The sequence below is a fragment of the Suricata suricatta genome, chromosome 17, assembly GCF_006229205.1.
Source record: "Suricata suricatta isolate VVHF042 chromosome 17, meerkat_22Aug2017_6uvM2_HiC, whole genome shotgun sequence".
Taxonomy (NCBI): domain Eukaryota; kingdom Metazoa; phylum Chordata; class Mammalia; order Carnivora; family Herpestidae; genus Suricata; species Suricata suricatta.
Window position 1 is genome coordinate 10,738,549 of NC_043716.1, and position 26,007 is coordinate 10,764,555.

At 63.6% G+C, this 26,007-nt stretch overlaps 2 protein-coding genes across 3 annotated transcripts in view; one reads left to right on the forward strand and one right to left on the reverse strand.

Moving 5' to 3' along the window:
• The window catches only part of SREBF1 (sterol regulatory element binding transcription factor 1), a 21,213-nt gene extending 11,698 nt beyond the window's left edge, over positions 1–9,515 (forward strand). The window contains exons 2-20 of one of the 2 annotated variants that reach the window (XM_029929341.1): positions 84–185; positions 1,502–1,933; positions 2,317–2,504; positions 2,591–2,728; positions 2,810–3,031; positions 3,676–3,790; positions 4,012–4,232; positions 4,464–4,662; positions 4,794–4,972; positions 5,249–5,510; positions 5,594–5,760; positions 5,906–6,074; positions 6,514–6,622; positions 6,904–7,013; positions 7,119–7,251; positions 7,432–7,597; positions 8,045–8,245; positions 8,332–8,440; positions 8,705–9,515. In XM_029929341.1, the coding sequence (XP_029785201.1) occupies positions 84–185; positions 1,502–1,933; positions 2,317–2,504; positions 2,591–2,728; positions 2,810–3,031; positions 3,676–3,790; positions 4,012–4,232; positions 4,464–4,662; positions 4,794–4,972; positions 5,249–5,510; positions 5,594–5,760; positions 5,906–6,074; positions 6,514–6,622; positions 6,904–7,013; positions 7,119–7,251; positions 7,432–7,597; positions 8,045–8,245; positions 8,332–8,440; positions 8,705–8,943 (3,461 nt within the window). In that variant the 3' untranslated portion in view covers positions 8,944–9,515. The remainder of the gene's footprint in view (positions 1–83; positions 186–1,501; positions 1,934–2,316; positions 2,505–2,590; positions 2,729–2,809; positions 3,032–3,675; positions 3,791–4,011; positions 4,233–4,463; positions 4,663–4,793; positions 4,973–5,248; positions 5,511–5,593; positions 5,761–5,905; positions 6,075–6,513; positions 6,623–6,903; positions 7,014–7,118; positions 7,252–7,431; positions 7,598–8,044; positions 8,246–8,331; positions 8,441–8,704) is intronic. The other variant, XM_029929340.1, reaches the window with a different exon arrangement.
• Positions 9,516–10,154: 639 nt separating this feature from the next.
• Positions 10,155–26,007, reverse strand: part of RAI1 (retinoic acid induced 1) — a 55,952-nt gene continuing 40,099 nt past the window's right edge. Inside the window, exons 2-5 of the mRNA XM_029928884.1 lie at positions 20,660–26,007; positions 16,725–16,818; positions 12,144–12,193; positions 10,155–11,646 (exon numbers count right to left, since the gene is read on the reverse strand). Coding sequence (XP_029784744.1) covers positions 11,632–11,646; positions 12,144–12,193; positions 16,725–16,818; positions 20,660–26,007 — 5,507 coding nt within the window. The 3' untranslated portion in view covers positions 10,155–11,631. The remainder of the gene's footprint in view (positions 11,647–12,143; positions 12,194–16,724; positions 16,819–20,659) is intronic.

Sequence of the window (26,007 nt, forward strand, 5' to 3'; positions counted from 1 at the left end):
CCGGGGGGGCGGGGCCGCCGGGGCGGGGCGGGTACGGGGGCGGGGCGCTCGGCGGGCTTTAAAGCGTGGCGAAGCCCTGACAGGTGAAGTCTGCGCGGCGGCGCGGAGACCGGCAGGCCAGCTGCCGGGGTGCCCCGAAGGGGCGGCGGGCGCGGGCCAAGGAGCCATGGATTGCACGTTCGAAGGTATTTTTTGGAGGACCCCCCCCACCCCTTTATCACAGAGCCTTCACCTGCGCTGCGGGGTCGCCACCCCTGGTTTCCTCAGAGGGGGGCGTGTGTGTGCAGTGGCCGTGGAACTCCCACTAGGAAGAGCCAGTTTCTGCGGGGGTGGAGAGCAGTTCCCGGCTCTCACTGGAGTTGGTGGGCCACCCCACCCCCCATTAGTTACCGCTACCCTGGCATTCGGAGAGAGAGGGTGGCTTTCCCACGGCCTCCAGGGAGGAGGCATCCTGTCCCATCTCCAGCGCTACCACCCCCCCAAGCCCGTGAGCCAAATCCGGGATCCCAGTCCTGGATTCAGTTTCTCTTTCAGGGCCTCAGTTTCCCCATTTGTCAGAGGGGCTCATTGGGGCCGGGGTGAGGGATGGAACGCCCTGCAAGTGAAAGCACTGTGTGCGTTGCCCACGTGCATGGACCCCCGTGGGCCCTGGAGTGTTTCCATGGGAGGTCCCCTCCCGCAGGAACTTCCCTGCCAGGGCACCCATGGGTGCGGAGGTGGCAGGCAGCAATGAGTCCCACTGTGAGCCGGCTTCCTGCCCCGCCCTGAGGGGCCTCATGGTTTTTGTTGTCCCCCTGCACCAGAAGACTGAGGGGCCCTGGGGGCCCATGGGGGTCCTGCAGCGCACTTTCACCCAGTGGGTGGCTGCCCTGCTGGGCTGGAGAGCCCCGGCCAACACAGCCAGGCAGTTCGTAGCCCGCCAGCTGGGGGAGAGGCCCCAGGCAAGCGGCCGGGAGTGTGTCCCAGTCTGTGCGAGGAGGAAGGAGTCAGGACAGAGCATTTGCTTTCATGGGGGGAAACTGAACCCTCCAGTGGCCTGGTCCCGAGGCTGCTTGGCTGCAGAGTTGGTCTGGGCTTGTGCCCAGAACACGAAGGGACACACTGGTTGGCACACACGTGGCCGGCAGCTGGCCCAGCCCCAGGCCTCCGTCTGCCCCACGGAGGAATGGGTTGGTGATGGCAGCTCTGAAGCCCGCAGTCCTGGGCCTGAACCCCAGTGCTGCCTCAGCGTAGGTGTGGGGCAAGGGAACCGGGGCCCTTTTGGGCTCTGACCCCGCAAGGCGGTTTGAGATGCACGAAGTACCAGGCATTGCTCCAGGTGTCACAGGTGCCCAGGCAATGGCTGTGTGTCTGGGAGCACAGGCTCATGTGGGTGGCTTTCTGTTTCTGCATCATTGCCCCACACTCACAGCTATGTGGACAGGAGGCATGAAGCGTCTGATGCCCTGTAGGGGGCTGGCCCCTGCCCTACTGCCACTCACACAGCCTCTTCTTTCTCCAGACATGCTTCAGCTCATCAACAACCAAGACAACGACTTCCCGGGCCTGTTCGACCCACCCTATGCCGGCGGTGGGGCCGAGGGCACAGACCCTGCCAGTCCTGATGCCAGCTCCCCGGGCAGCCTGTCCCCATCTCCTGCCACCATGAGCTCCCCACTCGAAGGCTTCCTGGGGGGACCCAAGGCGACACCTCCCCCTTTGTCCCCTCCCCAGCCTGCACCCACCTCACTGAACATGTACCCATCTGTACCTGCCTTCTCTCCTGGGTCTGGTATCAAGGAGGAGCCATTGCCGCTGACTATCCTGCAGCCCCCAGCCCCACAGCCCCTGCCGGGGTCCCTCTTGCCCCAGAGCTTTCCGGCCCCGGCCCCACCGCAGTTCAGCTCTGCCCCCGTGTTGGGCTATCCCAGCCCCACTGGAGGCTTCTCCACAGGTAAGGGGACGTGTGGGGGAGGGGACAGCAGGAGCATGGACAGGAAGGTCTGCTGCCGTCTTAGCAGAACAATTGGCAGACTTTAGAGTTCGGGCCTCTGACATCCTGTTGCTAGCAGTACTTGTGCTCTTGCTGCTGTTGGGTGGCGCACTGCCTCCCACTCTCGTGGGGGTGTCCACATCCATGCTGCCCTGCCAGAGACAAACACCTGGCAGGAAAGCTAGTAGATTTGCGTTAGACCCGTGGGCATGGGTTGTCCCATAGGAAATAGGCTCCAACGGGTGATGACGTCTCCAAGGCCATAGGGTGATAGGGCCCTGAAAGGTAGGTTGAAAGTGGCTTAGGGCAGCCTGTGCCCACAGCCCCAGCCTTTATCTCTACAGGGACCCCTCCAGGGAACACCCTGCAGCCGCTGCCTGGCCTGCCACTGGCTTCCCTGCCAGGGGTCCCGCCCGTCTCCTTGCACACCCAGGTCCAGAATGCGGCCTCCCAGCAGCTGTTGACAGCCACGGCCACCCCCACAGCTGCCCCTGGGACAACCACTGTGAGCTCGCAGATCCAACAGGTCCCGGTGAGGAGGGCTGGCCAGGTGTCGGGGAGGTGGCAGCCCCTTGTCTGGACTGCCGGCTCTTGGCTGAGACACCACCCCTCCCCCAGGTCCTGCTGCAGCCCCACTTCATCAAGGCGGACTCTCTGGTCCTGACGACCATGAAAACAGACGTGGCAGCCACCGTGAAGGCGGCGGGTATCAGCTCCCTGGCCCCTGGCACGGCTGTGCAGGCAGGGTCCTTGCAGGTGGGTGGCATGGGTGGAGCAGGAGGTCAAGGAGTCTGCACATGTGCATGCCCAGCTGGTGATCCGTACCTGGCCCTTTAGACCCTGGTGAGTGGAGGAACCATCCTGACCACAGTGCCGCTGGTTGTGGACGCCGAGAAGCTGCCCATCAACCGGCTGGCAGCCGGCGGCAAGGCGCCGGGCTCAGCCCAGAGCCGTGGCGAGAAGCGCACAGCCCACAATGCGATTGAGAAACGCTACCGCTCCTCCATTAACGACAAAATCGTCGAGCTCAAGGACCTGGTGGTGGGCACTGAGGCGAAGGTACGGGCAGCGGTTTTCAGAGGAGCTCTCGGGGGTGACCCTGGGGAAGGAGGTGACTGGAAGAAAGAGAAGGATTGGGACTGAGCCTGGGCCATGGGCTTTAGCCTCCTTGGACCTGGCCAGTGCCATTCCTTCAGCTGCACTTCCTGGAGGCTCCCCTGTTTGCCAGGGGCTAATCTAGGTACTGGGGATATGGCAGTGACATATGACAAAAACCCTGCTGTCTAGGAACAGACGCTATGGGGGGGGAGCGGAGGGTGACAAGAAACAGGATAAGTAAGCATTAGAGCACGCCAGATGGGAATACGTGGTGTGGAGGAAAATAAAGCAGGAAGAAGGATGGTGAGAGTTCCACAGCTGAACCACCTCACAAAGGTGATGTTACATAAGCAAAGACCTGAAGTGAGGGAGTGAGGCATGAAAACGCTAATAATAATAATAGCAGTTAGCCAAACACTGTCATGTGCATTTTGCATGTTCATCCTTATGCCCGTCCTGGGAGTTAGGTTCTACTAGGAGAAGGAACAGCAAGTGCAAAGGTCCTGAGGCAGTGGTGTTGTAAAGCAGCGCCACCCACCTCGCTCAGGTCCCCACTTGCCAGGCCTGAGCAGCCCCTTGTGCGGTCTCTCTCCTACCCCCTGCAGCTGAATAAGTCTGCTGTCTTGCGCAAGGCTATCGATTACATCCGCTTCCTGCAACAGAGCAACCAGAAGCTCAAGCAGGAGAATCTGAGTCTGCGCACGGCTGCCCACAAAAGCAGTGAGTCCTGACCTCAACCTTTTTTGGCTCTGCCCACCTCCCCCCGCCCCTGTCTACCCCTTAAGCTCTAACCCTACAAAGGCCCTTAGACCCTCCTTTGATGCCAACTTGGCCTTCAAGAGCTGGGCCGCCTCCTCGTTGCCCTCTGCACAGGGCTCTAAGCTGACTCGGAGTGGGTATCCCAGCCTTCACGCCCAGCCATGCTCCATTCTGGCCTGCAGAATCTCTGAAGGACCTGGTGTCGGCCTGTGCCAGTGGAGGCAGCACAGACGTGCCCATGGAGGGCGTGAAGCTCGAGGTGCTGGACACACTGAGCCCACCGCCTTCGGACGCCGGCTCGCCCTCTCAGAGCAGCCCCTTGTCCCTGGGCGGCAGGAGTAGTGGCAGTGGTGGCAGTGGCAGTGACTCGGAGCCCGACAGCCCAGTCTTTGAGGACAGCCAGGTTGGGTCCTGCCATTGCCTGTCTCCCCTTGCAAACATCTGTGCCCTCAGACTAGGTCAGGAAGAGGCCCCTAACATATCCCACCTCCCGTTTTACAGACAGAAAAACTGAGGCCTATAGCTGTGTGGGGTCCCACAGTAAGGCTGGGTGGAGTGCTGATCCCTCCTTCCCTCTCCCATCCTCTCTGGGCCACTCCCCCTCTACCCTCGCTGACCTTCCCCCCTCCCCCAGGTGAAGTCAGAACAGCTGTCACCTCACAGCCGGGGCATGCTGGACCGTTCCCGTCTAGCCCTGTGCACGCTGGTCTTCCTCTGTCTCTCCTGCAACCCCTTGACCTCCCTGCTGGGCAGCCGGGGTCTCCCCAGCCCCTCAGATGCCAGTGGCACCTACCACGGTCCTGGGCGCAGCATGCTGGGCACTGAGGGCAGAGGTAGGACAGGCCGGCGTGGGTATCTTGGGGAGAGGTGGGAAGGGAGACTCCAGGGTATAGGCCCTAGGCCCGTGGGGCTGGGGCTCTGGATTTCCAGGGAGCTGTGTCCCCCACCCTCTGTCTGCCCCCAGACAGCCCTGGCTGGGCCCCGTGGCTGCTGCCCCCACTGGTCTGGCTGACCAATGGGCTGCTGGTGCTGGTGTCCTTGGTGCTCCTCTTCGTCTATGGCGAGCCAGTCACACGGCCCCACTCAGGCCCTGCCGTGCACTTCTGGAGGCATCGCAAGCAGGCGGACCTGGACCTCGCCCGGGTAAGGGGCTGGTCTGGGGGTGGGGGGCACAGGGCGGGGCTGAGACTTGGGCAGCACCTGGGAGAGCATTACCTGCCACTCCTCTTCCCTTCCCTGTCATGGTGAGTTGGGCCCCATCCTCCCCACTCCTGTCTAGACTTCAGACTCCCACTGAGCGGGGGACACTAGGGTCGTGGTGGAGAGCCCAGGGTGGAAGGAGGCAGGAGGGGCAGAGGGGTAGCATGTGCTCAGACTCCCTGACACCCCTTTTCTCACCTGGCAAACCTTCACCCCCAGGGCGACTTTGCCCAGGCTGCCCAGCAGCTGTGGCAGGCCCTGCGGGCGCTGGGCCGACCACTGCCCACCTCCCACCTGGACCTGGCCTGTAGCCTGCTCTGGAACGTGCTCCGCCACCTGCTGCAGCGCCTGTGGGTGGGCCGCTGGCTGGCCGGCTGCGCGGGGGGCCTGCAGAGGGACTGTGCTCTGCAGGCGGACGCCCGCACCAGCGCCCGAGATGCAGCGCTCGCCTATCACAAGCTGCACCAGCTGCACACCATGGGTATGAAGGGTGGGGTGCCGGGCCTGAGGGGCTCCTACTGCCCCAGCACCGCACCCCTGCCTCATGTCCTGCCCGTTTTTCAGGGAAGTACACGGGTGGGCACTTCACTGCCACCAACCTGGCACTGAGTGCCCTGAACCTGGCAGAATGTGCGGGCGATGCCATGTCGCTGGCCACACTGGCTGAGATCTATGTGGCTGCTGCACTGAGGGTCAAGACCAGTCTCCCGAGGGCCTTGCATTTTCTGACAGTGAGTGGGTGGTGGGCTGGTGGGGATAGTGCTGGGGGCCCTGTCTGCGGCTCTGACCAGGGGGCTGCACGGGAGCAGGGCCGAGATCTGGGTTTGAGTCCTGTCTGGGTCCGGTGTGACAGCCCAGCTCCCCTTCCCCCCGCAGCGCTTCTTCCTGAGTAGCGCCCGCCAGGCCTGCCTGGCCCAGAGTGGCTCAGTGCCCCCCGCCATGCAGTGGCTGTGCCACCCGGTGGGCCACCGTTTCTTCGTGGATGGGGACTGGGCCGTGTGCGGTGCCCCGAGGGAGAGCCTGTACAGCCTGGCCAGCAACCCAGGTGCTGTCTCACTCCTGTGCCCATCCCCTGTCCTCATCCTTTGTCCGCCATGCCTGTGATGCCGCCTCCCCCGCCCCGCCCCCCGCCTGTCATTGCTGTGGAGGCTGCAGGAACTGGAGGACTGGGCCTGTCTCAGTGGGGGTTCTTCAGGAGCAAAAAGGGAGACAGGGATTTGGGGGCAAGTGGTTGATTTGGGGGGTGATCCCACGTGAGACCTTTGTGCAGTAAGGAGAAGGGACAGAAGGGAACAGCTGAGGAAGGCGCATTATTACATAGATTACACTGGCCAAGGCGGGTTATCCTCTCCAAGGAGAGGGGTGGGGGGTTTATCCACCAACTTTGATCTGTCCCACCTGCACGCCCAGGAAAGAGCCCTTGGTGGGGAGAGGTGGATGTGGGGGCCCTTGCTCCCCCCCCGCTCACCCACTCCTCCCCACAGTGGACCCCTTGGCCCAGGTGACTCGGCTCTTCCGCGAACATCTCTTGGAGCGAGCACTGAATTGTGTGGTTCAGCCCAGTCCCAGCCCCGGATCGGCTGATGGGGACAGGTGAGGGTCCCTATGCTCCCTTGCAGGCAGGCGCCCTCCACGGTGTGCACGGAAGGGGCTCTGTCCAGGGCCCTGTCTGGGTGGCCAGAGCTGGGCTGCTGTTTGCTGGCCCCAGGTGCATCTTGGTTCCTTTCTGGGTCTGTTTCCACCCCAGCGGGGAGAGATGGCCGCACAGTAGAGCTGGGACATCAGGCTGTGCTCTGGCGGGCGGCGAGGAGGCTGGGGCCTTCCTGGGACCCCCTGCCACCTGTGCCGACTGCCAGTCCTCTCTTCTGATGCAGGGAATTCTCAGATGCCCTTGGGTACCTGCAGCTGCTCAACAGCTGTTCTGATGCTGCCGGGGCCCCAGCGTGCAGCTTCTCCATCGGCTCCAGCATGGCCACCGCGGCCGGTGAGCCCTCAGGCCCCTGCCCCGTGACTCCCAGCCCAGCCTCGTTTGCGGCATTGCTGATTTTCAGGGAGCCTCCCCCGCACACACACTCCTGCTCTCTTACAGGCACAGACCCCGTGGCCAAGTGGTGGGCCTCGCTGACAGCCGTGGTGACCCACTGGCTGCGGCGCGATGAGGAGGCAGCCGAGCGGCTATACCCACTGGTGGAACACCTACCCCGTGCCCTCCAGGAGTCTGAGTGAGTCCAGGCCTGAATCTCCCAGCCCCCCAGCCCCTGCTGCTCCCCACAGCCTTCATTCCATGCCATTGGGGTCGCTGCCGCTGTTTCTTCCCCATGAAGCCAGAACTGGGGCAGTGGGGAGCTTAGTGAGGGCCTGGGCCTGGCCTGACCGTCAGTCCTCTGCCCTGGCCCCAACAGGAGACCCCTGCCCAGGGCAGCTCTGCACTCCTTCAAGGCTGTCCGGGCCCTCCTGGGCCGCGGGAAGGCAGAGTCTGGTCCGGCCAACCTGGCCATCTGTGAGAAGGCCAGCGGGTACCTGCAGGACAGCCTGGCCACCACATCAGCTGGCAGCCCCATTGACAAGGTGAGGGTTGGTGCCAGGGAACTGGCAGATCTGGGGGGCAGTCACCGCCTCTCCACTCTCTGGACGTTCTTCCTTGGGTTGCAGAAGATGGGGTTAGCCCAGCAGCACAGGACTGGAGGCCCGGCTATCCTTGCTTTTCTGGCTGAGGCCTGGGCCCCGGGGAGAGCGGCCACCCGCCCTCAGTTTCCCCACCTGCAGGAGGAAGGGTGGGGTGAGTGGTCTGGCAGAGCCCTCGTTGGAAGCTGCCCCTGTGGCAGGAGGCAGGTGTGGGGGCCTGGAGAGGCGGGCGGCCCCGCGGTGCATTGCTGTTGCATTGCACGTGAGTGAGGCGGGTGCAGTGCCTCGGCAGTGCAGCCCGGAGCCGGCCCCTGGCACCGCGGGCCCCCACCCTCCCCCTCCGAGGGCCAGAGCCCCTCCCGTGACCCCTGCCTTGCCCACCACCCCCAGGCCATGCAGCTGCTCCTGTGTGACTTGCTCCTTGTGGCACGAACTAGCCTGTGGCGGCGGCAGCAGCCGCCTGCACCCACCCAGGCTTCGCAGGGCCCAGGGACTGGGGCCCAGGCCTCTGCCCTCGAACTGCGCGGCTTCCAGCGGGACCTGAGCGGCCTGCGGCGTCTGGCACAGAGCTTCCGGCCCGCCATGCGGAGGGTGAGTGCCCATGGGGTGCGCGAAGCAGCAGGAGAGGGGAGAGCGGGGCTTGGCCTGAACCCCGACTCTCCCGGCCTCCTGCCCAGGTGTTCCTCCATGAGGCCACGGCCCGGCTCATGGCAGGGGCCAGCCCCACGCGGACACACCAGCTCCTGGACCGTAGCCTGAGAAGGAGGACAGGCCCGTGTGGCAAAGGTGAGGGGCGCTGCCCTGGCAGGGGGCGGGTGCTGGATGCTGAGGGAGACTGCGCCAGAGAGGCAGAGACCAGGGGGCTTTGTGGGGCTTGCCTGATGTGCATGCCTGTCTGAGTCAGTGGTACAGGACAGGCCCCAGGGAGGGGTCTGTGGTTCCCCTTGGGCGCCCTGAGGCGCTCGAGGAGAGCAGCCCCTGGGGTCGTGGCCAGGTCCGGAGCCCGGCTCGGACGCAGCTCCGCCCCTGACACGTGTGCGGTGTGCGCAGGCGCGGCAGCCGCGGTGGCAGAGCTGGAGCCCCGGCCCACGTGGAGGGAGCATGCCGAAGCCTTGTTGCTGGCCTCCTGCTACCTGCCGCCGGGCTTCCTGTCGGCGCCGGGGCAGCGTGTGGGCATGCTGGCCGAGGCGGCGCGCACGCTGGAGAAGCTCGGCGATCACCGCCTGCTACATGACTGCCAGCAGATGCTCATGCGCCTGGGCGGTGGGACCACGGTCACCTCCAGCTAGATCCCTGACGGGGGCCCCAGCGCCCCGGTATCCTTCGGCCTGTGTGCCAGGCCGGAGCCTCGACGGCCAAAGGCAGCGCCGGAGACCCCCTGTCCACACGGCCCACCCACGAACTGCACTGGCTCTTGGGGGGATGGGAGGCACTGGGCTCTTGCTGCCTCTTGATCTTGGGAGGCCGAAGAGGGCAAGATCCCACCACCCCTACTGCGCCCAAACCGAGCAGCGGTGACCAGCATGGTGCTGACCTCTGGTGGCCGATCGGGGAGTTGCAGGGGCCTGGGTGGCAGATGTCCCCTCTTGGCTCTGCAGGCAGGCACCTGGTGGCTTTTCCCTCTCGTCTCAGAGAGGGGCACATTTCACTGAGCTGAGGGGGGCCGACTTGGCTTTCCCAGCCAGCAAGGGGGCCCTGCTCCAAGGCGCCTCTCTCCTTTCTGGAGAGACTTGTAGATAGTGTAGCTCGGGCGCACCAGCCTCCCGGCCTCTGAGGCTCAAGTGTTACTTTGTCTTTTGCAAACTTTATTTTCATAGGTGAGAAGTTTTGTACAGAGAATAAAAAATGAAATTATTTATAATCTGGGTTTTGTTTTTCTGAGGCGGAAGGTGTATGCTTTGGCTGAGAGAATAGTCACTCAGAGGGAGTCCTTTGGGTGTCCCCCTCCTCCCCGCCAGGACCCAGGCAGAGGTTTCCCACGCTGCCATAAGGGACCAGTTTCCCCTTTGATGTGGGAGACCTGTCGGTGTGACCTCCAGGTGACCTAGATTCCAGCAATTTATGGGCCACATCTCGGACTGTATCAACCCTTAATCCTTAAGAGCTGTTTTGGTCTGAGGACCCCTCCCGCTTCCTTGCTTCTACCCCTGTCAGCTCTCGGGGTGACATGAGAGATCTCCGTGTCTTTAAGGATCTACTGTGAAAGGCACTACAGACAGGTGTCCCTGTTTGGGGTGTGCGACTCACCTCCCCCACCCTATCCCCATGTCTCAGTCTCTCACTTGGGGGAGTCTTGCCAACCATATCTGCAACCCCAGGCCCGGGCCGCATGGATTGTGGGTGGGCGGGCAGGTGCCCTCCCAGCCAAACCTGCAGAAACAGAATCCTTGATGGGTCATCCATTTGTGCCCCACTGAGCCTTCCTCTCGGTTCCCATCCCCCACCTAAAGCCTGGCCCCCTCTCCCAGCGGAATCTGGTTAGAATCCACGGGCTGCAGACTTCCAAAACAATCGTTGTATCTTTATTGACTTTTTTTTTCTGAATGCAATGACTGTTTTTTACTCTTAAGGAAAATAAACATCTTTTAGAAACAGCTCGATACACACAATCTTCAGTGTGAAGCAATATACTAATAAGAACACTAGTCGTCTTAACATTTACAGTCTTCATATATATTATATATATGTATATGTATACATATATATACACTATATAACGAGGCCAGATATAATACACACGTTTACCATTTTACAGTCATATGTACAGGAAGTTGCTAGGGCGGCCCCAGTCTGGGGGCTGCGTCAGGCCTATCGAAGCGTGGACAGAGCTGAGGACACAGACGGACAGGCGGACGGACTGGCAGGGACTGGCTTGGGCCGGTGGTGGCTGCGTGGGGAAGGGGGACATCGAGATAGCCCCCTTCCCGGCAAGGGCCCCGTGCTGAGGGACGCAGGAGCACGGCGGCGGCGACACACGGGAGAAGCGAGCATGTTCCCAACATATATACATTCTATGTAACATATATATAGAGGGGTACACAGGTTTGTACACGAATCTAGCGCTGTCTCTGCTCCCGTGCCGAGTGGGCGCTGCTGTCCCTGGAGACGGGTGGTCGTGCAGACGGACGATCACTCATTCGCCAGAGGTATGCTCTGTCACCACTCTTTCCTTTCCGTTCCCAGGTTGCGCTCCAGGGGTGGGGCAGAGGGCTGGAAAGGGGATGAACAGAAGCCAAAGGGGTGCCCCAGTCCTGCCCACACCCGGGGAGCCCGCATCCCCTGAGCATGGGTCCTGGACTCCCCCGGCTCTGCCCAAACTGCAGGAAAATTTTGGCCAAGGCTGGGTGGTGGGAAGGGCTCTAGGACACAATTCGAAAGGTTCCTTCCAAAACCTCCGGGCTCCTCCCCCGCCGGCCTAGTCCCCTCGGAAAGGATTCGGCTCCCTCCCCACCCCACCCCCCGCCTCACCTCGAGCCTGGAGCCGCCCCTGGCCACTTCCTAGGCCCGGTGGACCCCCACTCCCACCCCCAGGGAGCCCAGCTGCAAGCCACCACCAACTGCGGTGGTGGCAGCACCCACGTGGAATGTGGCCACATCGTCATGGAACTACCAGGGGAGAAGCGTGTCCCCAGGCCAAAGGGGTCTCCAATCCCCGCCGGAACCTAGGTTCCCTAAGGAGTCTGGCCGCTCCAAGGGTTCCCTCTCTCCAAGCCTGGCCCGGGGGGTGTGGGCGAACCGCCTAGTGTCGTCCTGTTCCGGAAGCTGGGGGCTCCGGAACGTGTTTTCTTCCCAACCCGGGACCGCAAGTTTCAGCCCTATGGGCCAGATCCAAGATCCGGAATCCGGATCAAGGATCGGCTCTGGACCCGCGCTGGGAGCAGCTCAAAGGCCCGGGGGCTGCGCAGGCGGCTCCTCTCCTTCGGCGGCGGGCGGGCGGGCAGGCGGGCTTCGGCGGCTTCTCCCACCATCGGGGTGGATTACAACGGCAGCCTCTGCAGGAGAAGAGAGGTCAGAGCGCCCGTTACTGCTGGTGGGGGCAAGGGCTAGGAGCGAATTCCTCCCAGCCCCGCCCCTCCCGGCATGACCCCGCCCCCGCGTGAGGCTCCGCCCCTGCCCGCCCCTCAGGTGCCGGCGTCGCGTCTCCAAGGGAGGCCGCTGGGCCTCCCCTTAGGCCTTAACTTCTCTCTCCTTGCACCCTGCCGCCTTCGCCTTCACCTCCGTGCCCATTGTCCCATACCCGTCTGCCCTTCCTGTCCCCCACGTGGGATGTCTCCCTCCTTAAGGAACTGTCTTGTTAGAAGGCGGTCTTTCTGACCAGCGTGTGCCAACCTGCCCCAAAGGCTGCGGATAAACCAAGAATAATACAGTTTTGGAGGCAGGCAGGTGGCAGCTGGGCCCTGCTGAGGGTCCCACAGCGCAGAGGGTGGAGAGAGGGAAGGGGCCCCCCTCCAGCCCGGACTCCTTCCAGAGAAGGCTTGTGGTCACCTACCTTATGTTTGGGACACTTCAAAGAAAAGTTCTCTTCGATGAATATGCAACCTGCCACCAAAGAGAAGTGTGGGCAGTTAGGATGGCTGCAGGAGTCTCCCAGGGGCCAGGCGTGGGGTGGGGGGTGGGGGGAACCCAGCGCCCATGAGACCCTAGGCTACAGGGCTTCTTTGCAAAAAGTAAAGCAGACCATGCTTGGAATCCTCCCCGGTCTCAACATCATTATGGCTGAGCTGGCCTCCATCTGCCTCCAGCCCCACGGGCCTATATGTTTTCTGTTCTCCCCGCATGGGAGGGCCTGCTTGTAACCCCGGAGGCCTTCTCTGACTCCCTACCTATAGCAGACCCCCTAGGCCTGTCTTTCTCCCCGGCCCCTGACTCATTTCACTTGGCGACACTTGTCACTTCCTCCTACTGGTCTATATATTACTTACTTGCTGGCAAGCCACCTGAACATGTGTGGCTCGGAGCAGGCACTCAGGATATGGGCTTGTCCCTGTGGGGGCCTTGAGGGGGAGGCAGACTTGAGTCTGGGGGCAAGGGGAAGACCAGACTGAGGTCTTGGGTCTGGTCTGGGTGAATCCCAGCAGGCATTTGAGTGCCCTCGGCACTGCCCACCCTGGGGGAACAGAGAGGTCGCTGGGCATGGCCAGTCCCTCATGCCGAGGGGTACATGGGTATCTCAGCCACGTCCACTCCACTGCCTGATGCCACCTTGGGAGGCCCTGGCTTCTCCCCTAGGAGTCCCAATCGCCACAGCCTAGTCCCCTTCTGGGCTCACCCCCACCCCTACCCCACTGGCCATTGTTCTGAACAAACCCCAAACCCATAAATAGCCGGAGGCCAGAGCTGGCCAAGCAAGTCCTCTCCTTCCAGCACATTCCTCCTGCTCACGCTGGGGCTCTGTGCCGTGGCATCACAACAGCGTGGTGGCTGGTCGGCAGGGCGGGGAGGCGAGGGCAGATCTGCAGGCCTGAGAATAGGGTTGGGAAGGCTCCAGGCCTGTGGCTGTCTCCCCTTGTTTCTCTGACCAACCGCCGCCAGCGCTGTGGAGCTTCAGACTGAAAGCTGCCCGTGAGGTCTGTGAACTTCAGGGCCGGCGGCTGGGGCCCATCTTCAGTTTTTCCTCTTCCCTATGCTGAGCCAGGGCTGAGCTCACACCGTCCAAAGAGCACTGAGCTAAAGCCCCAGGCCCGTGCATGTGGGGTCATCCCTGCCCCACATCCCGCTTCAGGCCCTCCGGTCCCTGGGTCTCTGGAAGTGAAGGGCAGGAGGTCGCCACTTCCCAAACCAGCGCGCAGCAGCCCCCAGCATCCACCCTGGGCATGTGGTGGGGAACCTCAGGAAAGAACTAGGTCCTCAATCCCTGCTGCCTCTCCTGGTGGCTGCACCTGGGGAACCGGGGACCCCACTGACAAAGCAGCTCTGGCACCTGAGTGTGGAAAGGCTCAGACAGATCCATGGCGGGCTGGCTTCTGCCAGCGATTCTGAGTCACTTAGCCCCATCAAGGTGCTCCTTAATGGGGTTGAAGGGACAGGGTTAGTGGGCCAGGGCAGATAGGGAGCAGCCCTGATGACCCAGACATCTGGAGCACCCCATGGACCCCTGCTTGGCAGACCCAGGGGTCAGCTAGGTGCAAGATGCCAACAAGGGCCCGGGGCTCCTGTCTGTCAAGAGCTGGACGGCCTCCCCAGCCTCCTCCCGCAGTTCCTTTGTGTCCCACCCCCCTGCCTGGGCAGAGATGCCAGGGCCCACCCACCCTGCTGCCCCGAGGCTCGCTTGTTCTCCCAGCTTCTCTGGCGTTGCTCCTGCCGTGCCCGGGGCTCCACTCCCCCTCCTCAGCCCGCTGCTAAGTGGTGGTGCCCACGCCCCCACACTGTCCTCTCCTCCTCTCTGTTGGCCCCTTGGGCTGATGGCCAGCGAAGCTGTGAAGCTCCGTCCCGAGCCCCCGCTGGGACAACTCCCCTTGTATGTCTGCTGATGCCTCAAATGCAACCTGTCCCGAGGGAAGCAGCCCCCGGTGGTGGTGGTGGCGGACAGACCGACTGCTAGAGGGCTCCAGCCACCCCCCCGCCCCCAGGATCCTTTGCAATGTGGCCCTGTTGCTCTTCTCAGGCAGAAGAGGAATCCATCCTGCGAATCCGGGCGGGCTGGGGGACTCGGTTTGGTCACCTGTGTGGCGCTGAGGCTGGCCTGCTGGGGCACGAGAGGCCCCTCGGGGCAGGGAGGAGCTGGCCAGACCATAGCCACCCGAGTGAGTGGCTGAGTGGCGAGGAGGCGGCTGGCTGACCACACCCTTGGCACAAATCACGAGGGACTGGCACTTAAGCCAGGAAGCTGGGCCCGGGAGGGCACACCCCTGTCCTGCCTCAGACCTGCCCCCTCCAAGCTGGGGAAGCTGGGCGGCAGGCTCCACACCCCCCTGGCCCCTCACCCTAAGGCCTGTGCATTCAGTGCCCATGAAGTCTGTGCATGCAGTCTCCGTCTGCATCGGCAAGTCTCATCTCCCACCGGGACAACCTCTGGCCCCCGTTGGCCCTGGCTGGGCCCACGTCTCACCTGCCCAGCCTCCTGGCCCCCTTCCTGTGGCAATCTCTGGGGCCCTACAGAGACCCCTCTCATCGGGAAATCCTTTGAGATTTCATTTCATACGGATGTGTACTGTGTCCAGCTGGCACCACTAACCGGCTGCTGTGCACCTCCCTTGACTTGTGGGACCTAGCTCCAGTGTCACCTTCTCCTAGAAGTCCTCCTGGATTCCACCTCCCTACCCCCCACTCCCAGCTCAGACTGGACGAATCTGTCCCAAGGGACGCACTCTTCGCCCTTTCTGTTTGCCATGACTTTGGGCAGGGATCATGACTTTCCTGTCTGTCTCACTCAAACGGGAGCCCCCAGGAGGTTGAACGGTACTGGGGTGGGAGAGAGAGCACCGGATGAGGAGCAAGACAGGCAAAGTAGTCGCATTCTGGTCTGTCCTGCTGTGTGGCCACGGGGACGGCAGCCTGTCTGGAAGCCCTGCACGGGGCCTGGCGCCCAGTGGTGCTGAATTCATCGCTGTAGGAGTGCAACTCGGGGTAAGGCCGTGGGTCTGGTTAAGTGGCTGGGTCCACACTACAAACTGGTTCCTGCTGCCCAGAGTGGGGCCGTGGAATCATCGAGAAGCCCCACCTCCAGCTGCAGCCGGCCCCTGCCCTGCACGGTGCTGGCAGCTCTGCGCTTGCCAAGGAACTGTCAACACTCAGTCCTGCGGGTGCCCCCGGGGGTGGCTCAGCTGGGGCTGCTGCTGGCCCGGGGCCAGGCGGGCAGGTGGGGGCGCAGGGAGTGGCCCCCTCAGCCCACGGCAGACCCAGCAGGAATTCAGGTGGGGAGGGGAGGTCCCCAAGCAGTGGGAGGGCCTGCTGGGAGGTATCTCTGCTCTGTCATCCAGGAGCCAAGGTCACTGATAACTTCACTCAGGTTCCAGGCTAGAGGTGGGGGGTGGGATGTAGGGGGCACGGAGAGCAGGGGGAGGCGGCCACCGTCCTGGGGGCTGGCCCCAAACAGGATGGGAGCTGCACTCCTGGGCGGCGTTCACGACTTCGCTCGCTGCTCCAAACAGCTGCAGCAAGAAGAGATGATCCTAATCTCTATTTTACAGACAGGGAGCCCATCTGCAGAGGCGTCCTCCAACCCGCCCGAATCCGTGCGGTGAGGCCACGGGGGTTTGAATCCAGGCCAGAGCTGCCTCTTGGTGACTATAGCTCCGCCATAGGCAGTCTCTTTCTTTGGATGAAGTCGGGACTATCTGTGAGCCTGGGTCCGCCTGCCTGCCTGCCCCATGAGGGTTGGGACTCCTGGATCTCCCCGGCCCATGCGGTCCGCCATTCTGTGTGTCTGCCCTCAGCGGGTGCTCGTGAATGCGCATGCAACAGATGAATGTGGAAGAGGACAGAAGGAGGTGGAGGAGGCTGCAGGCGAAGCCCGATCCGGCCTCCACACCCCGGTGTCCTGCTGAAAACCTACAACTATTGCCTGTAGCCAATTTTTTTTTAAAGTAGGCTCCCTACCCATCATGGGGTTAGAACTCACAACCCCAAGATCAAGGGTCCTATGCTCTACTGACTGAGCCAGCCAGGTGCCCTGCAATAGGAGTGTTTTGAGCTCCATCTCCTTCTACCTCATCTGGTGTTCGTTGAAGTCTGTACCCCCCATCTTTTCTTTACTCAGTGAACTCCTATTCAGCCTTCAAAGGCCCCGACCCATGTACCCCTGGCTCTCTGAGGCCCGAGACCCTCCCCAGCCCCTGGCACTCCTAAGCACGGATAGGTCCTGAGCCAGCCCTGCATCCTGTAAAGAATGTCTCTGGGCATCCCTCAAGTTGGGGTGGCTGGGGACTGGTTCACCTCTGTGGCCTTAGCATGATCCATCATGAGTCCCAGGAGAGGGAGAACTGAGAAAATAAAGAATTGCTGGGGCAGGACAGGAGGGAAGCCAAGGGCTCAAATGGGGCAGGGTTCAAGAAGCAGTGGTGCCCAGGGTCCCCCCTGGCTGCTCAGGCGGGCCTCCAGGGCCTTCCTGTCCCCTTGGACTGGCTCTTACCTGCATCGCTGGCACACGGGTAATGGTAGGTGTGGGTGCATCCTTTGTGACAGCACCCGATGGTGGCCCCGGCTTCTTGGCAGCTGGAACAGGTCTGGTGAGGAGAAAGGGGGGACAGGTGAGTGTGTGGCTGAGGCCCCTCACGGACCCCACCTCCTTTCCCCCCGAAATGCTCCCCGGACATCGGTGGGAGGGAGGGTCAGTATGGGGCGCAAGTGCCCCCAGAGCCGCTTCTGTGGCAGAATTCCGGGCTGGTCCCTTGGACTAGGGGACCCCCTTGGGGCTGGGAAATGTCTACCCTCATGGATAAATATCAGGGTGTTGGCATCACACAGACCTGGGTTCAAATCCCAGCTCTGCCATTCTGCCCTGCGTGACCTCTGCCGCTAACTCAAGCTCTCCATGCCCTGTCTGCGCAGTGGGCACAGAGCCTCCGTTACAGGACGGTTGTGAAGATCAAACAAGAGATGCCGTGTGCCCAGCAGATGACAAGAACTCACGAGGCCAGTCCCCCTACGGCTGTGGCTACCAGCCGGCTCTGAGCGGGTTTCTGTGGGCGCGGGTGAGTCCTCACCCCTGGTTCCTCCCAACAGCCCTCCAGCCAGGAAACTTTCAGGAACCCCACTTTCCAGACGGTGAGGCTGAGGCTTCCACTCCAGGTGCAAGTGAAGGCAATAAGCTCTGTTTTCTACCCAGAAAGAAACCGTCCAGCCCTTCGATGGGCCATTCACCCTCACTAGATCCGTAGAGGAGAGGACGCGGCCGGTCCTGAGGTGCTGAGGGGATGCAAGTCTCATGCCGGGCAGCCCAGCGGCCAGCCTGCTCTGCCCCACACCCAGCCCAGTTGTCTGAACAGGGACAGGGCCAGGACAGCTGGGCAATGCCAAGGAGGCGAAGCAAAACCAGAGGCCTTGCAGTCTGGGTTGGGGAGTAGATACAGGAGGGCGGGCCCACGCCCCAGAGCTAAGCCACCAACAGGGAACAACAGCTTATGATGTGCCCTGTGCGCCTAGAAGCAGCCTCCCCATAACCTCATGTTATTATGATTCTACCCAGCTTACCAATGAGAGCTCAGAGAGGCTGAGTAAACTGCCTGAGGGCACACGGTTCGTACGTAGCTGAGCCGGGCTTTGAGCCCAGCTGCCCGGCTGGAGCACAGGCTGACCATCACCCCCCATACTGCTCGCGCCAGGGGTGGGCTCCACGCCAGGTTCCAGGACTAAAAGAGACTCCACCTCCATCAAAGGTGGGGAGACCAGGAATGGGAGCCTTCTCCCACCTTCCCTGGGAAAATGCCTGGGAGTGCTCCCTCAGGCGTCAAGCTGGGAGTGGGCAGGTGCGGGGAGGGGGGCTGGGCATATTCTGGAACATCAGGTTTTCATACAATGCCTTTAGAGGCGCAGTTTCCTTGTGGTCAAGGCTGAGACTTCCTGGGATTGCGGGGCCCCAAATTCCCTCAGTTTCTGGCCCACAAAGACGGAATAAGGCAGGACTGGGGTCCCAGACCAGCGCGGCGCCCTCGGGTGTTTTGTTGGCTAAAGGGTAACAGGCAGAAGAGCAGCCTCGCCACCCCGCCTGCACCGAGCTCCCCCTGACAACTCTTGAGTGGCACTGCGGACACGAAGAAATTAAGGGACAAAGGCCTTGGGCCCTCGCGACCCTCGCCCCCGGGCTCTGACCCTCTGCTCCCCCCGCAGGGCTTGTGAACCTGACAAAGGACCCCAGGTTGGTGGAGAGGCTCGCCAAAACTGGGGCCTGAGCCGATGTCCACCAGCTACCCTCAGTCAGAGGCGTATGCCCATGTTCTCGGCCTCCCATGGCTGCCTTGCCTGGATAGGAAATAGGGTCCACGGCAGTTTTGGGCGAGGGGCACACTTTGAGCAGACAGAGAAACCAAGGTCCCAGGGGACGGGCATGGTAGGGGTCAGGGGCAGCAGGCTGTGTGGGGGTTCCTGGGAGGGGTCAGAGAAGAGGGCCCACATGGAAGTTCTGTCCCCCAGAGAGTAGAAGTGAGGCCAAGGCGCTGACAGGTGTGCCGGGGCCCGGAGCCCTGAGGTGCAGGGCCCTGACTGCATGCTGGGAGGGAAGACCCCCACCCAGCCCTGCAACGCCGCAGCCCTGCCAGCAGTGCTGGGCCTCCTGAGACTCACAGAGGCCAGTGACTTGCTGGCGGCAGAGAACCGGCCCTGACCGGAGCTGAGATTTGAACCCGAGTCTGTGTCTCTCCAAGGGAGTGTGCTAGCTTGCGTCCTCACCGCAGCCCCCTCCTGACCCTCCCAGGGACACCCCCGGTGGCAGGAGGCCACCACACCATTTTTGGCCTAGGGCACAGCAGGCAGAGATGGGCGGACCGGGCCAACTTCCAGCTCCAGCCCTCAGCAGCTGCGTGGTACCAGGAGGGCATGGCGCCACTCTGAGCCCAGCTTCCTCGTCGGTCCAACAGGACTTTCATGCAGGTCTGTGAGGTGAGACCAGAGCCCCCAGAACAGGCTGGGGGCTGCTTAAGCCACCACGATGAGTGCAGGTGACGTGGAAAAGACCGGATCGGGCCCCAGGTCAGAGAAGCAGCACAGCCAGGCCAGAGCCGGGGAGGCAGGGAGGCCCTGGATGTGGGGGCTGGTGGGGTGTGCACGCTGGAGGAGGGAGTTGGCGATCTGAGGGTATTACTTTTTAATGATGGGAGAGACTTGAGCCTATTTTAGGCTGGTTGGGAAGAAGCCAGGAGCCAGTGAAAGAAAGAGAGTGCGCAAGAGACAGAGAGTGGGAGAGGGAGACAGGGAGAGAGGGAGACACGGAAAGTTGCAGGTGTCCTGCTGGGAACTGGGGTTTCCTCGGTCAGGCTGGAGGCCCTGGGAGAGGTCTCTGACTCTGCCCCAGGGCTGCGGAAGGTCTGGTACAGGAAACACGGGGAGGCTGAGGCCCTCAGGCACAGCCTGGTCCTGGGGGGCAGGGGTGCCGAAGGCAGTGGGAGGGGGTGGGCCCTGGTGGGGGGAGAATGAGGGCAAGAGCACAGGCCCCGACCACCACATCCCAGGTTCATTCCGCTGAGTACCACCAGACAGACTGAGGGGACCCCAAGATGCTGCCCGGCTGTCTGCTCACTCGGCCGCCTGCAGCCCTCAGAAGGGGGCGTGAAGGGCAAGGTCTCCCAGTAGCTGGACCCGAGGCATAAAGGCCAGTGTGACGTGGTCCGGCCGCTCTCACTAGTCCTAGCAGAGGACGATCAGGGAGCATTCGGGCAGGCGCGGCTCTCACAGCGTCGTGGGCCTGAACCCACTCATTCGGGCCCCACGGCCCCTCTGCAGCGGAACCGCTCTGCCCTCGTCAGAGCCGTGGACCCGGAGGCACAGAGGGGCTGAGCCCCGCGCCCAGAGTCACACAGTGCATGAGGAGCGGTTCTGGGATCTGAACCAAAGAGCCAGCCTGAGTTCTTGCTCACGGGCCTCCGTGACTGGCGTTCCTCAAGGAGCATTTTGGGACCATTCATGAGGGGTTCCCAGATCACCCTGCTCGAGGGGATACATTCCAACCACCCATTGAGAGGCTCTTTCCCTCAGCCCGACCCCTAGGTCAGAAGCCAAGGACGCCTGTACTGGAAGGGGGGCATCTGCTTTTTTAAGCCGCCCAGAGGCTCGATTCTGGGAGGCCGCCTGTGTTTGGGGGTCTTGGCATGTCAGCTGATGGCACAAGATGGGGCCAGGTGGACTGGTGCATGTATGGGGGGCGCCGAAGCGGGAAGTCCGGGACAGGAGTGGGCGAGCGTGTCCTGCCTGGCCTCGACTCCACCCCCAAACTCCCCACATGTGAATTTGTGATCGTGGGTGTGTTTGGCCCAAATCTTGGCACTGGAAGGATGAGGGCCCTTCCCGGAGCCTGCCTGCCTGCCTGGGCTGTGGGCCCCGGGCTTCCCCACCGCACCTGGGCGGGCCTCTTACCATGTCCACGGCCACCTTCATGGCCTCCTGCAGCCCAAAGAGCTTCCCGGCTACCAGGTAGACCCCGCCCGTCCACACCGCGCAGGCCTCGTGCACCCAGTGCTCCTGGGTGTCCCCGCCAGGCTCTGCCGGCGGCTCCTTGCTGCACTCGTGCTTGCGGCTCTTGTCAGCCTGGGCTGCCTCCTCGCCCCCGCCGTCCCCACGACCGTCGCAGCAGTAACAGCTCTGCAGCCGCCGCGACAGGCCCCGGGCGCTGGTGCGCAGCGAGCCCTGCTTGGCGGGGTCGGCCGGGCCGTCGGGCCTCGGGGCTTTACCAGGGGCGGCGGTAGCCGCACATTCGAGGTCTTTGAGTGTTCTCTCGAGGGGCGGCAAGGCCTCCTCACAGGCGCCCTCCGGCCGCACCTTCTCCTTGAGTTTTGGCTTCTTCTTCGGGAGGCAGTGTTCGGGGTAGTAGGGCCCGCAGAGGTCCCCGAGGTCCTTGAAGTTGGCCGGGTTTTGGCAGAGGCAGCAAACAAGGCAAGAGGTACTCAGGGCCTTGGAAACCACGGGCCCCAGATGCATGGTGGAGGACAGGGGCAGGGAGGGTCGAGGCTGCAGGACGGAGCCTCCAGGGAGCGTGGCCAGGGAGGCCCCGGTCGCATCCAAGGAGAACGAGCAGGAGGATGAGGAAGAGGAGGCAGAGGAGGAAGGCTTCCTGTGGGGCTTGGGCTCCTCCCCCGGGGAGTTGACAACAGTGCATATGGTGGTGAATGCGTCTCGCTTCTCCACCCGCACAAAGGGCGAGAAGGCCGGGGTGCGGCTGTCTGCTCGAAGCCGCTTGCAGGAGGAAATGTACTTGAGGCGGATTTCAGGCTCGGCGGGATCCAGGGGCAGCACCTGCTGCTGTCGCCGCCGCTTGGCACGCCCCTTACAGGGTGAGGAGGCGGTGTTCTTGGCCCGGCCCCGAGTGAGGCGCTTTCGCTTGGAATAGGTACTGTAGTTGGCAGGGCCCGGCTGCTTCTGCGCCCTTGTCTGGGGCTGGCAGGGCCGGCCCTCAGGGGACTGGGAGGCCAGGCCCAGCTCCTCCGTCTTTGGCTTCTTGCCTCCCCCGCCAGAACTGTCCTCACCGCCCCCCTGAGTGCCACTGGCCCTGTCTCGGGGAGTCAGGAGCAGAGCCGGGCCGAGGTGGGGCCGCTTCTCCAAGGGCCCTTTGGGGAGTCCAAGGGCTCCGGCCCTGCCTTTCCGGCTTCTCTTCTTAGGCGCCAAGGCAGTCCCCCCGGGCAGCAGGGCCTCCGGGGACGTGAAGGCCTCAGTTTTGAAACAGTCAGTAGAGGACAGTTTCTTACTGTTCAGGAGTTTGCCTTTTAAGGATCTGTTGGTCGGATTTCTGCATAATGGCTCGGCCCCCGGAGCTGCCGGGAGCTTCTGCCCGGTGCCCACATTTAAGAGACCTTCACCTGCCCCAACTGGGCTGCCCCCGGCACTCTTGAGCCCTCGGTCCTTCTCAGGGAGAGATGGGCTCAGAGGATTACCGGGAGGGGCCCCTGGCGCTTTGCATGCAAACTTCTTCAGGCTGGGCGAGGTGATCTTCTGCACGATGGCCTCCAGCTTCAGGCCCCGGCCTTTCCGGGGCGGCAGCACCTTAGTCTTCATGGCCCCCTGGAAGGCCGCCCTCGAGGCGAGCTTCAGGCAGGCGTCTGGGGTCTCGGGGGGCGGGGGCTTCACGGTGGGCTCCCCGTTGCCCTTGGCAGGCTTGGCCTTCTTGGGGGAAGACATCCTCTTGAAGAGGGTGGAGGGGTCCTCGGCTCCCTCCTCCTTCACGTCCCCCCCACCGCCGCTGCGCAAAACCAGGTTCCGCTTCTTGGTGGGGACAGGTGCCATGAAGGCTGACTTCCTTTTGAGTGCGTGGAGGGGCCGGTCAGAGAGCTTGCTTCCTGCCCCGGGCTTGGGGACCCTTGCTCGCTGGCTGGCCCTGCCCTCCTTCTGGGGACTGCCGGTGACCTTGAACGTGGCAGGCAGGTGGTTGTTGGCGAGGAGCTTCTTGGTGGTGCGGCAGCTGGGGAGCCGACTCTCGGAGGGCCGCCGTCTCTTGGAGTGGAACGCTTCCTGGGTTTTTGTGCGGGACCGCAGGATCATGGAGCGCTGGTCCTTGCCCGGGGTGCTGGGCGAGTCTGTTTCCTTGGTCTTGGAGCCCATGGGGCTGCTGTCGGAGGCCACAGGCAAGGCGGCTGGGTTGCTGGGGCTGGATGCCGCCTTAGGTGACGGCTTGCCCACCCGCTTGCCAGACTTGAAGGCGGCTCGCTGCTTGCCCCCCAGTTTGTCTGGGGGCGCGGGGGTGGTGGTGAGGCCTGGGGGCCCAGGTGTGCGGGGCTCGCTCAGGGCCGTGAAGGAGCGTGTACACATCCTGGGGAGCCCTTCTGAGGCCCCCCGACCCGGGGCTCCTGCTCCTTCCATCTGTCCCTGGGGGGGCCCTGTGCAGGATTCGGGGAGCAGGAGGTCCTTGGGCAGCACGGGTGCCCTGCACGGGGAGTCCTCGGCCTCGGGCAGCCCCCGGTGCACCCGCCGGCTCCGTAAACTTTTGCCGCGTGGCACAGGCTCTTTCTTAGCAATGGGCGCCTCGGGCACAGCAGGCTTGTTCGGCTTCTGGGCCAGGGAGGCATCCGGGGCCAGCGTGGCCGGGTCCCCCGGAGCCAGCACCCCGTCGGGTCCTTCTTCACCCGGCTTCATGTGGGACAGGGAGGACTCAAACCAGCTCTGGACCTTTGACTCAGCGCCCACGGTTGGGCCCAGCAAAATGACAGAGTCCCCTGAGAGGTGGCAGGGGGAGCCCCAGCCGGTCTTGGGGTCCAGCACCTCCTCCACCTCCTCCTTGGTGCACATCAGTGGGGCCTTGGGCGATAGCGGGTCCTGCAGGCCGGGCCTCTGCTCGGGGCTGCCCAGGAGCTCACACAGGGAGGAGTACTCCTCCTCAGCTTCCAGGTCGTCTTTCCTCCCGGTGGGCGGCAGCAGGGGGAGGTCCCCGAAGTCGGCCGCGGAGCAGCAGTGCCGGCCCTCCTCCAGCCACCTGTCCGCCTTGCCCACCTCGGGGCACTGCAGCAGCCCGCCCACCTCCTCCTTCACCCCGCCGCCCACCTCCTCCTGCTCAGAGTCCCGAGGCCCCGAGGCCTTCTCCCCAGGGGGCTCCTCCTCCTGAAAGCCGGGGCAGGCCGAAGCCTCGTGGGCGCTCTCCTTGCCCACACCATCTGAGGCCTTCCCGCCCGGCTCCAGGCCCTTGGTGAGCTCACTGGGGTGCAGGCCCCACCGGGGACAGGCATCCCCCAGGTTTTCCTCGGGCCAGACAAAGGGGTTGGTGCTGTCCGCGGAGCCCGCGGTGGTCGTGTCTGGGAAGCAGTCAAAGGCTGCGGCAGCGGCAGGGTCCGACACGGCAGCCCCCAGCGTGGGCTTGCTGCTGAAGGAGAGGGGACCGGCAGTCTTCTTGGGGTCGGGGGTGGCAAAGCCCACGGAAGGGTCTTCAAACAGCCCCGGGCTGAAGTCCTTGGCGCTGCCGCCCTTGTCCAGCTGCAAGGACTCGGGCAGAGCCTCCGGCTCCCCTGGCCGTGGCCACACATTCTTGGCCACGGAGTCCAGGCAGGCGCTGTGGTTCTCCAGCGAGAAGGGCGGCTTGCCGGCGTCCTTGGCCAGGCCAGGCGCCTCGGGCCAGGCCTTGTCGGCCTTTTCGCCGATAGCCTCCTGCAGCCCCAGGATCTCGGACGCCAGGTCTTCCTGGGCCAGGGCGCTGAGCAGCAGGCGCGGGCAATCCCGCTCGCCCGCCACAAACTTGGAGAAGCTGTCCAGCGGCAGGCTGCTGTGCAGACTCTGGAAGGAGTCGTCGGACTTGGTGGACATGTCGTCAGGTGATGTCACGGAGCAGGTCGACACGGACTCGGGCTTGGCCTTCGAGTTGCTGTTGACCCTGGCAGGGCTGCCCCGGGCCTGGTTGCAGTAGAGGAAGCTGCGCTCCAGTGGATCCTCGGAGCCGCTCAGGTAGTCGGCCTCCGGCGGCTCGGCGTGCGTGGACTGCGGCGTGCTGCTCAGCGGCTCGGACAGCGGCGTGCCCGCCGGCTCGGCCGAGTAGCCGCTGCCCTCGGGGCTGCAGTGCTGGCTTTTGTGCTGTTCCGGGGTCCTGGAAACCAGGTTCTTGACGCCCTTCTTCTGTGGCACGGCCGCCTTGGAGAGCAGCAGCTGCTGGACCGTGTTGGAGATGTTCTCCACCTGCGAGGTCAGGGCCGTGAGGCTCTGCAGGCTGAGATCCGACAGCAGATTCTCAGGCAGCTTGTCCTTCTGCAGCGGCTTGCAGTTGCCCGCCTGGGTGTCCACCGTGCTGGCAGCGTCAGTCGGGGAGGGGTTGAGCAGGGGCATGAAGTGGCTGTGGTCGGCGATGCCGGCGGGAAAGGCCCCGGCGCTGAGCGGCTGCTGGTTGTAGGGAAAGTTCTCCAGGTTTGGCATCAGCGGCGACGGGGTGGAGCTGTAGGAGGGGGAGCGGCCCACAGAGCGGGCGGGCGAGTGGCTGGAGCTGGGGCTGAAGGTCTGGTAGTACTGCTCCGGAGTCCTGACGGCCGCGTCCGGCTGGCAGTAGCCGGGGCCTTGCTGCCCGTAGTGTTGGTACTTGGCGAGGTTTTGGTAGTGGAGGGCCTCCTGGGCATGGTGCCGGCTCTGAAGGGCCTGCTGCTGCTGCTGCTGCTTCTGTTGGTCGTAGCTGAGGCGGCCAGACTGGTAGGCGTGAAGGTTCTGGACCCGCTGCCCCGGGGCCAGGCCGGCGGTGGCGGTCAGCGGCCTGTCGTGGGGCTGGGCGGACGGCGCGGTGCAGCTCTTGTAGGAGTGGGCGCCCTGGCTGCCCTGGCCTGGGGAGGAGTAGGTGGAGGAGGTAGGGAAGGACTGCGTGTGCTGGGGGAAGTGGCCGCCCTGGGGGAAGGGCAGAGGTGAGGCCATGTCGTTCTGCAGCTTCTGCCTTTGGAGTTTGGGGTATGCCAGGGGCTGCTGGGGCTGCGGCAGCTGCTGCTGGACGTGCAGGGAGTGAGTCCGGAAGGGCAGCTGGGCGCCCTGCTCTGGGTACTGCCGGCCGGGGGGCACCGCGGCCTTTTTCATCAAGCTGTCGTCATATTTGCCCACCCCCCCTGGCAGGGGCTGCGGCTGGGGGGGCGGTGGCTGGGGGGCCCCCCAGGCCTGCAGGCTCTCCTCACCCGAGTAGCGGCCGGGGTACGGGCTGCTGTCCTGCACGCCGTAGCCCGAGAAGGCCGGCCTGCCCTGTAGGGACTGCTGGGAGGGCAGCCCCTTGCTGCCCCGCGTGGTGGCGGCGGGCGTGCCCGCGCCGCCCTCGTAGCCCGGGTACG